The following is a 13,580-nucleotide window of genomic DNA, read 5'->3' on the forward strand; positions in this document are numbered from 1 at the left end:
TAAAATAGGAACAAAAACAAAAAAGTAAAATTAATTTGCAACAAACTCTTACAATAAGCCCAACGAAATGGTCAAAATAATTGTCAGCCACATCTAATTGTATAATTGCGAAACGTTTTAAATGTTTTATCATTAAGCTTAACTAACTAGTTAATACAGATATTTATACATATGTCTATACATGTAAGGATCATGCGTGGTTTGGCTGCAGTCGCAGCAGCGTTTACCAAAAAACAAAAATTGTGATATAATTTCAAAAATGTGTGTGTTTTCTAAGCCCCAAAAGCAAAACTAATCTCATACTGCTAACGTTTAGGCTAAGCTGTGGTGTGGAGCTCTTTGCTTTGCTGTGATTATGTTGCGAGGGGGTTGCATGCATACGTACACACATGCGCAACCCCCTTGCAACGTGTGGCAGCAATGACTCGCGGCGGCGGCGGCATAACAATTGCATTTACTGTGCTGTTTCGAGCCCAGCAACATGGTAAATTTAATTGTTATTTGGATGAAAAGGCGTCAAGGGTCGGCGATTAATTATAAGTGAGTTGTATATATGTAAACGTAAATTATATATATATAAACATACATATATATATATATATATATATATATAAATAGCATTACGTGGTTCTTTGTGTATTCTTGTTGGCTACATAAAAAAAGAATAAAAATAAAAATAAAAATAAACTACTTATTGTAAGGTCGTATTTAATGAGGTGATAAGAACAAAACACGCAACTAAAATTAGTAAACAAATTAATATAAATATTATATATATATATATGTATATGTATAACTATAAAAACAAGTCTAGCCAAATTCAAAGAGTTTAATTGTTAGCAAATTGCATGTGTATTAACTATTCTGTGTGTATTAAATGTAAATAAGTTACCAATTAAATACCAACAAATAATAACAAAACGAAACGCATATGAAAATATAAGCCATATTTATATCTACTTAACTGAATGTCTCGGCAAATTCAAGTATTTATTAACGTATATACATATATAGTATACACAGATAAATGTTGTTGGGTGGCATATATGTATATTTACGAGAACTTACAAAGGCATTGAACAACAAAAATTCGATCAATAAAAAATACTAACTAATTCTAGTAATTGCGACTCATTTATTTTGTACTCATGACCAGAGCCTCGCCGGGCAACAGGTTGAGCTCGTGTGTGGCAAGGCTGGCGCTGTGTGAGAGAGAGAGAGAGAGAGAGAGAGAGAGAGAGAGAGAGAGAGAGAGGGTGAGTAGATATTAGCTGTGAGTAAGTATGTTATATAGGCCTAGGCTTACCCCTCGAGCTTGGGAGACGCCAAGCTGCTTATAAGCAGCTCCAGGCTGGCTGGCAAAGTCTGGTCAAACTCCTGCAAATTGAGCGTGACTTCCGTCGAACCAAAGTTGGAGACATACACGATGCTAGCAGAGCCAGCGAGGGATCTAAATAAGAGAAGAAAAAAATAGTATAATTAACATCTCCTCCCGAGCCCAACCATAAAGGAGAGATCTAAGGGCGCCCACCTCTTCAGCACGAAAGCATCCTCAGTAAGCGCCTGATATTTAGTCGCACCATTTTGAAGAGTTTTCAGTGATTTGCGCAGTTTGATCAACGCCTTATAGATATGCAAATGGGAACGTTGCGCCGCGGACTCGGTGGCCACATTGATGGTCGCGTAGTCGGCAGCCAGGGGCAGCCAGGTCTGGGCGGCCGTGGAGAAGCCAGCGTTGCTGCCACTCGTCCAGTGGAATGGCGTGCGTGCGGGATCTCTGGTGTATTTCTCATATATATCGGGATTCGAGTTGCAGGCCCAGGGATCCACGGTGTCCTCCCAGCTAATCTGGCCGTCTGTCATGCCCAGCTCCTCGCCCTGGTACGTGACACTAACGCCGGGCAGCATCATGATCAGCATATTCATGGCATCGATGTGCTGCTCGCCATAGCGACTGGCCGCCCGGCGCTTGTCGTGATTGCCCAGCTAAAGGGGAGTATCAGTAATTGGCTGGGATTTCAGTATAGCTGAAGCTACCTACCACCCAGTTGGCTGTGCGCCCGGCTGGCATGTTGTTCAGCCAGAGGTCAATGGCCTTCTGCACATTGGCCCCACTCAAGGGGCTCTGCTCCATCACGGTTATCAGGTTGAAGTTGAAGGGCAGATGGGCACCCTCCACGGATCGATTGCCATAGAACTGCATGGTGAACCAGGCCGGCGAGTAGGTCTCAATGAGCAGCACACTCGAGCTGCCGCCATGGATGCGCTGATAGTCATCGAGCACCTGGCGCCACTGGTACACCATGTCGATGGTCTCCGGCTGGTTCTCAATGTACGCCGTCGTCAGGTAGTCACGATCTTCCGCATCCTGCGTAGCCCCAGTCAACTGCTCGTCGGGAAACTGACCCTCCGCATCCGGCAGCACCTCGAAGAGCGGCGGCAGCGCATCGCACCGGAAGCCAGCGACGCCCTCGTTCAGCCAGTAGCGCAGCACGCGCTTCATCTGCTCCACCACATCCGGATTGCTGCTGCGCTGAGTCTCCTCGTCCTCGTCGACCTTGGAGGGGAGGCGTGCAAGGATAAGACAGCGACGGAGCGCACCAAGGATTGGTGGGAAACGGCGCAGTTCTATCAGATCTATCCGCGCTCCTTCATGGACTCGGATGGCGACGGCATCGGTGATCTGAATGGCATCACGAGCAAGCTGGAGTACCTCAAGGATCTGGGCGTGACAGCTGCCTGGCTGTCGCCCATTTTCAAGTCTCCCATGGTGGACTTTGGCTACGACATCTCCGACTTCTTCGACATACAGCCAGAGTACGGCACAATGGAAGACTTTCGTGCGCTCATCAAGAAAGCCAAAGAATTAGATCTGAAAATCATCCTGGACTTTGTGCCCAATCACTCCAGCGATGAGAACGAGTGGTTCAAGAAGTCCGTGAAGCGGGAGAAGGGCTACGAGGACTACTACGTGTGGCACGATGGGAAAATAAATGCGGACACTGGCAAGCGGGAGCCTCCCTCCAATTGGCTGCAGGCATTCAGAGGCAGCGCCTGGGAGTGGGTGGAGGAGCGCCAGCAGTACTACCTGCATCAGTTTGCCGTGCAGCAGGCGGACCTCAACTATCGCAATCCGGATGTGGTGGAGCAGATGAAGCGCGTGCTGCGCTACTGGCTGAACGAGGGCGTCGCTGGCTTCAGGTGCGACGCGGTGCCAGTGCTCTTCGAGGTGGAGGTCGACGAGAATGGCCAGTATCCGGACGAGGCAGTGAGTGGGCTGACGGATGACAAGGATAATCGCAACTATCTGAAGAACGAGCTAATCGAGAACAGACCCGAGACAATCGACATGGCCTATCAGTGGCGCACGGTGATGGACGATCACCAACGCATTTACGGCGGAGACACGCGGGTGCTTCTGATTGAGACCTACGCTCCGCCCGCCTACACGATGCAGTTCTATGGCAATCGGTCCGTGGAGGGTGCCCATCTGCCCTTCAACTTCAATCTGATTACGGTGCCGGCGAGTGACGGCGTCTCGGCGAGCTCCATCAAGAAGGCCGTGGATAATTGGCTGTTGTCAATGCCCGCCGGACGCACACCCAACTGGGTGATTGGCAATCACGACCAGCGCCGCGCGGCCAGTCGCTATGGCGCCGCCAACACGGACGCCATGAACATGCTGGTCATGATTCTGCCCGGTGCGAGTGTCACCTACCAGGGCGAGGAGCTGGGCATGACAGACGGCTGGATTAGCTGGGATGACACCCAAGATCCGGCTGCATGCAACTCCGACAAAGACAGCTACGAACAGTTCACTCGTGATCCCTCGCGTACTCCTTTCCAGTGGACGAGCGGCACCAATGCCGGCTTCTCCACGGGCCCCAAGACATGGCTGCCCCTTGCCGAGGACTACGAGACCCAAAACGTTGAGGTCGAAACAGCAGCCACGCGCTCCCATCTCAAGATCTACAAATCGTTGGTCGCCTTGCGTAAGAGCTCGAAGACCCTGCAAAATGGATCTACCAAATATGCAGTACTTAATGAGAACGCGTTTGTGGTCAAGCGGTGAGTGGAAAGTGTGTCAAGATATGGAAACTAACTGAGAAAATTCCTGAAGCCAATAGATCGATATTTTACGATTCAGTTTGCAGTCAAAAATATTTATATATTTAGAGTTTGTTTAGGGATTATAGTTCAAGATTTTGCTTTTATTGATTTAACTATTGTAGAAAATTCAACAAATGAAAAGACTATCCTTGAAAATTTAGTTTTGGATGATACTTAAGATAGATAAATTAATTGTAGATATTTTAATGATACTTTCGGATATATAATATATATTTATATATATTGTTTCTTTATTAATCTGAAGGAAAAATATTTATATATTTATAGTTTGTTACAGGGATATGTATGTTTAGATATTTTTTTGTTTGATTTAACTAATATAGAAATTTTTCAATTGAATGGACTATCCTTGCGAGTTTTGTTTTTGATGATACTGAAGATAGATTAATCAATTGCAGATATATTAATGATATTTTCAATTTGCAATCAAATTATTATTTTTTTTTTTTTTCTATATTTATATAAAGAAAAAATATTTATGTGTGTAAGAGTTATAAGTTGTTATAAACCTCATAAATCTAGAAATTTCTTTAAGTGACCTAACTAATGTAGAAAACTCATCCAGCCAAAAGACTTTCCTTGCGAAATTAGCTTTGAGGATACTGATAATATATAGATAAAATAATTGCAGATAAATTATGATAATTTTGGCATGAAATCAAATTGATTTTTTAGTTTATTAATCGAGAAAAAAAATATATATAATATATAATATTATATATATTTTGTATATGATATCAGTCTGGTAGCTCCAAATATTTACTTGATTGCAACATTTAATTCTTGAAGATGCAGTTGAATTATGGAAGCTTCAGTCAGCAGTCAATTTTCTATTACTCTGAAAAAGTAATTTTTACAGGGTATCAGGCAGCTGGTTTTGGGCTTTGATTTAATTGAAACTTTTGCAATGATTTCTTGGCTGTTTTTGCTTCAATAGATTTTATTTTAATTTTATTTACACTCATTTTATTCTCTACTCTCACATAGCTCTTTGTCGGGTTCGCCCAGCATCGTTTTTGTGGCCAATTTGGGCAGTAAGGGCATCACCGTTGATCTTGACCAGTTTGACCAGACCTTGCCAACGCATTTGACCCTGAAAATACGCAGCATTAGCTCCACCAAGGCAGAGGGGTAAGTCGACAGCTTGGTTAAGCAGTTAACATACTTTTATTAACATTTCGTTTCTCCTTTCAGTTCTCTGTTTGAGACGAAAGGCCTCAGTTTGGCCGCTGGGGAGGCGCTGGTAATGAGCACCGATTAAGCGCAGCAAAGTTCTTCAACCTTTGCATATATATATATAGGTATATATTTTTAAGCTTAACCAATTAAATTTTACAATCGCACACTTGAAAAACTTTCGACAGCTTTTCGTCTTCTTGGTATTCTTATGGCTGCAAAGCAAATATGCCGCTACTTGTATAAATAAATAAGCAAATAAATCGACAAACAAACCACACACACACACACACGCACACATACACCGCACTTAATAGCATGCTCACACACACACACGCACACACTTATATACATTTTTCAGATAGGCTCAAGTGCTCGAGTCACTCATGTAATTTCCTGCAAAAGCGCGGGGGTCGCTGCTTAAAGTGTTTACACACAAATTAAAGTCAAGCCGTAAAGCGTCTCGCATTTGACTTTATATTTTTGCCGTTGCTCTTGTTTTTGTTTTTTTGTTTTTTTTTTTATTTTATTTATTTTTTTTTTTTTTTGTTGCTTGTTTAAAAGGCTCTACATCAACCGAAAGGCAAAGTATGTCTTACACAAAGTTAATACGTCGACAAGTGGGCCCTAGATCCACTGAAATGACGAGGTCCGGGCCACCTTTGAAGTTCTCATGGCATGCAGCGAGGGTTGATTGTAAGCTTTGCTAAGCGGATTCCATGTGTCAGAATAACAATATTTTCGGCTGGGGTTGGGCTGATAGTGAAGCATGGAAATTTTTGTGATTATTTCATATGGAGTTTGAAATAATAATTACATTAAATTGTTGCTAAATTTTATCTGAGTATGAAACATGGAAATCAGTGGAAATAAATACATATATATATAAATAAAAATGTAATATATAAAAATAAAAAATGAAATACTTTTTGTTTAAAATGTCAATGACTTAAACTAGGGCTTTTATGCTATAAAGAGCTTTAAAAATATTTTTTAACTAATGGGAACATATTAGATGGAAATATTAGAAAAAAAACCCACTCCTTAAGTTTGTCATAATGGGAAACTGTTTTTTTGTAATTCAAAATTCTCATCGATGACCTTTTAAAATAAACAAATATATTTAAAAAATATTTACATCCCTTCCTTATAAACTTTCCCAACTAACCCTCGGTATTTCAGGTTTGCACGTGTTTGGTTTCTAAAAGTGAAATTTCAATTATGCTAAACATAATTAAATTGCGTTTACACATGTTAATTTGTAGATGCCAGCCATGCAAAGCAAATGACGTGCTGGCCCACGTGAGCATGTCTAAATATAATGCTGAGGCTAGCCTTGCTGAGGATGCTCCCTCACAATAGTTGGCTGACAATTTTGGTAAGCACTCAACCCAACTGAGACAGTTGTAGCTTTGTCGCCTCTCACTCGAGTGGGTCATTAACACGTATCTGGCCGAGACACCTGTTCGCATTTGCTTGCCAGATTTGCAGGCTGAGTTCTAAGAGCTGGCTTCAGCAATGGACTAGCAAATAATAACAATTGCCATCTAAGCAGCTGCTGCTGCTTGATAAATGAGTAGCAGCTACTCGATAGTTGAAGCAGATGTTAGAGTGAAGAGAAATGTCTACTGTATTTAGTTTAATTAAGAAATTAAGGTAAACAAAAGACTTTAGGGATTTGTGGACGTCAATGTGCAAACATTTACGCTGTTTGCTACCAAGATTTATTCATTTAATTTATTTGAACAATTTTTCGCTTGACTGAAATGACGTTAGAATTATATTCTATATTAAATTGATATAACTTTTTTATTTGTGCAAGGATTTTTTTTGCAAAGTGCAAAAATTTACTTTTAAATTTATTTCAGGAGAATTTTAGGTTCCTTACACATGCAAAATTCTTATTATTAATTAATGTCATTAAAAAAAAAAAAAAAATAAAAAAAAAATAATAATAATATAATAATAATCAAACAAATTAATTAATAAAATAATAATAATTAATAAAAATACCAAAATTATAAATATATGTCTCAAAGCAATTAACAAAAATAAAATTTTGAAATTGTAGTAAACATAAATTAAATTGAATTAAATTCAATTTAATTTATCAGTATAAAATACCAAACAAATATTTTTTTAAATCTTTGTTATAGTCTTATTAAGTATATTAAAAAATAAAAATAAATAAATAACCAATAGAAATATAATTAATTTAAAGTCAAAATGCATATAAGATTAAAATACTAAATTTGCAATTTAATTCTTTCAGTGTTTTAAATTTTATGCATATTTAACACAATTTTTGCAAATTTAAGCCCACCCAAAGAAATTGAATTTCAATTAAGTTTACGTAGTTCATCGTCCATTGCTGCAATTGAATGAAATCTTATATTCCAAACCAATTTAATTGGAATTAATTGCCCTAATTAACCCAATTGTCCAGCTCTGCCGGCTGCACTTTAAATTGCCGTAATCCCCGGCTTAATTCCATTTATCCTCGGCTCACGGCTTTTTAGTTGGCATTAAGTGGCAACGTTTTGGCGATGGCTACGTGCGAAGCGTACAAATTAGCCAATGCGACTGAACCCTTTGGCACCGTTATGAGCCCGGTTTGTGTTGTAGTGCAATTAGATTGCGGGACTGTTGAGTTGACTGATTGTTGCGCTTGAGTGCACAGCGAGCTAATCCAAAGGTGAGAAAAAGGCACAAAAAATGTCAGATATTTTCGGTCATTCATTAGGGATAGCCCAGCAGCATTTAAAATACTATTTAACCCACATCACGCTCGGGCTGACTCTAAGTTAAAACTACTTTCACATGCTCTAAGCTTCATAAGCATTTGTAAGTCTTTTGCACACGTCTTTAAGCTCCATAAATTCAAATACACGAGATTCAACGAAAGGTTGAAGAAGCTTCCGCAAATAACCTGACCAAACTGCTACGTGCCTGGCATAAGAGCGAATCAGACAGCAGAGGCTCGTTAACAACTAAATAATAATAACAGCAAAGGCAAGAGGAGCTCGGCAGAATAGCCAGAAAATTAGAAAAGCCAAACATAGGTGAGACGCATTCAAATATTAAGCATACGCCCCGGGCGCCAGCCAAAATTAATATGCAAACGCCGTTGTAGCCGGAATACATTGAGTGTAATGTGCCCGCCCACAAAATTACTACAGATTACAAACTCAATGCATTTCAAAGTTTTTCCCCCGCCCAAAGCTGAGGATGAGCCAAAAGTTTTCGGCCCGCCCCCGCCCGCACCATAAACCGTTAAGAAAGCATGTTAAAGCTAATGCGTAATGCGTTGATTTTTTAAGCACCCTCGCCGTGTGCTAAATGAACTTCATTATCTGCACAAACTGAAATGCATACAAAAGGGCACCCAATAAAAAAAATATAAAAAAATACATGGCCGTTCAATGTTTGCCACCACCGCCAGGTGGCGCTGGCTGTGGTTTTCATATGATTTGTTGCTGGGTTTTTTCTTCTCTTTGTTTATTTTTCCTTTTTTTTTTTGTTTTTTTTTTTTTTTTTTTGTTTTTTTGGTTTCAGGTCACGTAGCCGAGAGTAAAGTGCCTCCGTCTTTGGTTCAGATTGTGTCTGCGACCCTTTTAATGGGTTGGCGACTCACGCCGACATTTACACGATTTTGTAAGCCGCTTTGCCACAAACTGCTAATTTTCCGATGTCCACAGTGAAACACAATGTGCAGCGATCAAGGCTACTGAACTAATCTTTTTCTATATATATGTACATATGTATTTCTTTACATAGATGTGTGACTTGTATATTTCTGAGGGCTATACATTTTGATAATTTTTTTTTTAAATTTTCTATTAGTTCAATGATATTCGTCTTTAGGGCAGAAAATGGTATACTGCCATTCATTTTTGTTAAACCTTTCTATAGAGCTTTGTAAGGGTCTCTGTTTAAAATTTCCAAATAGGGTATGAAAAAAAAAAACAACAAACTTTACACGTCAAGACGTTTCTTAAAATAAATATAGTTCGAATAAATAATAATAATAGAAAATAAAAAAATAAAAAAAATTGGTATATTAATAAATAAATATAAATATAATAATATAATAAATAATATATATAAATATAATATAAATATATATATATATATATATATATATATATATATATATATATATATATATATATATATTAAAGATCCTAAAAGTCTTTTATATTTCTAAAAATATATATATTATAAATATATTTTTTAATATATTGCATCAAATAGTTAAACATAAGTTCTGAAACAAAACAAAAATAAACAAATAAAAGTATCATCTTACCAAAGCACTCTGTGGGAAATGTCGTTTTTTTTTTTTAATTAGTATTAATATTTATTTATTTATTATTATTATTATTATTTTTTGTTTTTTATAAAGTTAAAGTATTTATAAAAGACTGCCGAAGCTGTTGTCAATTTTTCAACAGACCTTTACCACAATTATAAAATGTTCTAAAATTCCCTTAGTTGTTTACCGTAATTTAAATTAAACTTTTTAATTCTCTTGCAACTTGTTTAATTAGATATATTTTCGCACAACATTTTTAAATCTCCGCACACATTTTTCTAAAAAAAAATAAATATATAAATAAGTAAATAAAACATTGTAGCAGAATTTCGAATTTCACCTGGTCTCTGCTCTGTTCGTGTTTAATGTGTGGCTTAGAGCTTCGAGTAACAGTTGAGGGCGTGTGTTTTTGATGTTTTGCGGTTGAGAGAGAAATACACATAAATTTGAAGCACATTATGAGGAGAATCGCCCCGAGGTGAAAACTCATAATTTCACTTCACTCTCGCTCCCATTTTATATGTATATAATTTTTTTTTTCTTGGTCGACAAGTAAATTAAAAAGCTAACCCCAGTCGACGCCATGCTTGCCATGCTAGTCGTGTCTAGCTTTGGGCCGAACGAGGGCCAGGTAGCAAAAGTCAAGCCAAGCATCAACCGCAGCTCGAGCTGCTCGGATGTCTGCTGCTGCAACGCTGCGTATGCGTGATTTGTGTGTCTTATCAATCACGCCTAATGGAATTTCTTTCTTTTTTTTATATTTTTGTTGAGCTGGAGTTGGAGCAGGCGCAGGGATGGGGGCAGAGGCAGGTACGGGGATGGGGACGGGGACAGGCACATACTTGAGGCAGACAAAGTTCCCTAATAATTTATAATAAGTTGCCAGATCCTGCGACCTCAAATTGAAAAGTTTTCCCAATGACTTTTATGTACGTGCACACAGCCATACATATTTATTCTATATACATATATACATCTATATATCTGTGCTTGATGACTTATGACAAGACATATAATTTCAAGGCCATCTACACAGATTCCACAATCAGGGCCGCATACGGCGGCAAACTGAGGTTGTTCAACGCGACGCTGTCGCTGCAAAAAAAAAGAAAATAAAATAAATTAATCAAATAAAATAGAAAAATTCGAAATATTAATTTGAGCAATTGATTGGCTAATGGGCTTACCCCACGGCCGCCTTGGCCTGCGGATTGAGCAGCTTGATCTTGTAGCTGCCGGGGGCGTATAGCTCGCTGGCCACATTCACTCCGCAAACGTGGCTATCCAGCACATTGGCCACCAGCACATAGGTGGGCTGACCACTTAGCGCCCTCTTGATGGCCACCACGTTCTCATTGATGGCCGCGTAGCGTGTGGTGCCGTACTGCAGCGTCTTGGACTTGCGCAGCTCCACCAGCTGCTTGTACAGATGGAGGTGGCTGGTGTCGGCGGCCGTCTCTGCCGCCACATTCACCGTCACATAGTTGGGATTGATGGGCAGCCAGGTGGAGCTGTTGGTGGAGAAGCCGGCGTTCGCCTCGCTGCTCCACTGCATCGGTGTTCTGGCCGGATCGCGAGTGAACTGCTGGTAAATGGTCTCGTTCGAGTTACAGGCGGCCGGATCGCGTGTATCCTCCCAGCTAATATAGCCGTCCGTCATGCCCAGCTCCTCGCCCTGGTACGTAATGCTCACGCCGGGCAAGAACATTTGCAGCATATTCATAAGATCGATCCGATCCTCTCCATACCGACTGCCCACACGACGCTGATCGTGATTGCCCATCTGCGAAGAACTTTGGGTTAATACTGCTCTAATTACACTCTGATCCTATTGAGAATTAGAAATTTCGGTATACTGAAAATTGGTAGTCTTTATATAGTTAATATAATATTAATCAGTACGGCGAGAAGAGTCTACCCTGAAGCGCTTTTGATCAGTAGTGTCCATATAAATAGAAGTCCAGTTATTCATCAAGCAAGGCCAATACGCCAGCGGGTGTGCATGTATGTGTGTGAGTGTGTGTGTTTGAGCTGAGCGTGCATAAAAGAAGTCTGCAATGAGTGAAATCTCAGCTCTTCGCCGCGTAAGCTGCATCAAACGTGCGTATGTGTGTGTGTGTGCGTTATGTATGCACAAAAGGAACGTGCGAGTGAAATCTCAGCTTTCGCCGCGTAAGCTGCGCAGTAAGCAGAGCGCGCATCTATGCAAGAAAGCTTTCAATGATTTAAATTGCAGCTCTTCGTCCCATCAAATGCGCTGTAAGCAGAGCGCGCAAAGCGAAGGCGTGTGTGTATGTGAGTGTGTGAGTTATGTATGAATAAAAGAAGCATGCCTTGAGTGAAAGCTCAGCTCGAAGAGCGACAAGGCAAAGAGCACGATTATGCGAGTGGGTATGTATTTATGTATGAGTGCGTGTGTGTGTAAGCTATTTATGAATAAAATAAGCCTGCCTTGAGTGAAAGCTCAACTCGAAGAGCGACAAGGCAAAGAGCGCGATTATGCGAGTGGGTATGTATGTGTGACCTATATATGGATAGAAGAAGCCTGCTTTGGATAAAATCTCAGCGCATAAGCTGCGTAATAAGCAGAGCGCGCATTTATGCAAGCGTGTGTGTGTGAGAGAGAGAGAGAGCTATTTATGATAAAAGAAGCCTACAAAGAGTGAAATTGTCGCTCTTCGCAGCTCTCAGGGTATTTCCCAGTCGAGCAATCTCCCACTTACACTCTAACAAATTCTGAATACCACTTCGATTTGAGACTCACCACCCAATTGGCCGTTTGGTCGGCTGGCATCTGGCCCAGCCAACTATTGATGATCTTCACGAATCCATTCGCACTCAGCTCCGTGTTGTTCTTGTTGCCTTCGCCGCCGACAATGAACTGGAAGTTGAAGGGGATCTGGGCGCCCTTGGTTGTGCGATTGCCGTAGAACTTCATGACGTAGTCCAGGCTCGAATAAGTCTCCACCATGAGGACGCGCGTATCGCCGCCATGAACGCGCTTGTAGTCGTCGAGTAGCTGGCGCCACTGGTAGACCATGTCCACGGTCTCTATCAGATCCTGGGTGTAGATGTGCTTCAGATACGCCGAATCGTCTGGATCTTGGGTGTAGCCGCTTAGCGGCTCGTCAGGATAGCGGCCGTCAGCATCGGGCAGCACCTCAAAGCACCAGGGCACGGCATCGATGCGAAAGCCGGCAACGCCCCGATCCAGCCAGTAGGTGAGCACGCGCTTCATCTGGGCCACGACCGCCGGATTGCGATAGTTGAGATCGGGCTGCTTAACGGCAAACTGATGCAGATAGTATTGGCCACGCTGTGCGTTCCACTCCCAGGCGCTGCCCCGGAAGGCCTGCAGCCAATTGGAGGGCGGTATCCGCGCTCCCGTGCTGGCATTCACATAGCCATCGTGCCACACGTAGTAGTCCTCGTAGCCCTTCTCGCGGCGCACCGACTTCTGGAACCAGACGTTCTCGTCGCTCGAATGGTTCGGCACAAAGTCCAGTATGATCTTCAGTCCGCGCTCGTTGGCTGCGGCAATGAGCTGATCGAAATCATCCAGCGTGCCATACTCCTCCTGGATGTCGAAGAAATCGGCGATATCGTAGCCAAAGTCAGCCATGGGCGAGGTGAAGATGGGCGACAGCCAGGTGGCCGTCACGCCCAGTTCCTTGAGATAGTCCAGCTTGGAGATGATGCCCTGCAGATCGCCAATGCCATCGCCATTGGAGTCCTTGAAGGAGCGCGGGTAGATCTGATAGAACTGCGCCACCTGCCACCAGTCCCGAGTCGCCTCGCTGCTGCTCGCTAGCTCCAGCTCAATGGCAGCCGCCTGGCCCCGCTCACAGCTCAGCGCCAAGCAGAGCAACGTCACCAACAACTTTAATAAATGCGCCATAACTAATGCCCGACTGGGTCCATAGCGCCATTTATATAGGTGCCGAATTCTCCCCCACCC

At 41.6% G+C, this 13,580-nt stretch overlaps 3 protein-coding genes across 3 annotated transcripts; 1 reads left to right on the forward strand and 2 right to left on the reverse strand.

Annotated features, from left to right (window-relative positions):
- Nucleotides 1-1,028: 1,028 nt before the first annotated feature.
- Nucleotides 1,029-2,521, reverse strand: LOC108617132 (maltase A3-like). The gene is made up of 4 exons (XM_089472204.1): nt 2,042-2,521; nt 1,532-1,986; nt 1,307-1,450; nt 1,029-1,202 (listed from the first exon to the last, which is right to left on the reverse strand). The coding sequence occupies exons 1-4, from the start codon at nt 2,501-2,503 to the stop codon at nt 1,136-1,138; spliced, it is 1,128 nt and encodes a 375-aa protein (XP_089328330.1). The 5' UTR covers nt 2,504-2,521; the 3' UTR covers nt 1,029-1,135.
- Nucleotides 2,522-2,528: 7 nt separating this feature from the next.
- On the forward strand, nt 2,529-5,582 carry Mal-A7 (Maltase A7). The gene is made up of 3 exons (XM_089472203.1): nt 2,529-4,068; nt 5,119-5,262; nt 5,326-5,582. Exons 1-3 carry the CDS (start codon nt 2,654-2,656, stop codon nt 5,390-5,392), a joined length of 1,626 nt encoding a protein of 541 aa, XP_089328329.1. The 5' UTR covers nt 2,529-2,653; the 3' UTR covers nt 5,393-5,582.
- Nucleotides 5,583-10,541: 4,959 nt separating this feature from the next.
- Nucleotides 10,542-13,540, reverse strand: Mal-A6 (Maltase A6). The gene is made up of 3 exons (XM_018012821.2): nt 12,387-13,540; nt 10,810-11,405; nt 10,542-10,717 (listed from the first exon to the last, which is right to left on the reverse strand). The coding sequence occupies exons 1-3, from the start codon at nt 13,518-13,520 to the stop codon at nt 10,651-10,653; spliced, it is 1,797 nt and encodes a 598-aa protein (XP_017868310.1). The 5' UTR covers nt 13,521-13,540; the 3' UTR covers nt 10,542-10,650.
- Nucleotides 13,541-13,580: the final 40 nt, after the last annotated feature.

The sequence above is a fragment of the Drosophila arizonae genome, chromosome 5 (assembly GCF_054131065.1).
Source record: "Drosophila arizonae isolate 15081-1271.41 chromosome 5, UAZ_ARI_1.0, whole genome shotgun sequence".
Taxonomy (NCBI): domain Eukaryota; kingdom Metazoa; phylum Arthropoda; class Insecta; order Diptera; family Drosophilidae; genus Drosophila; species Drosophila arizonae.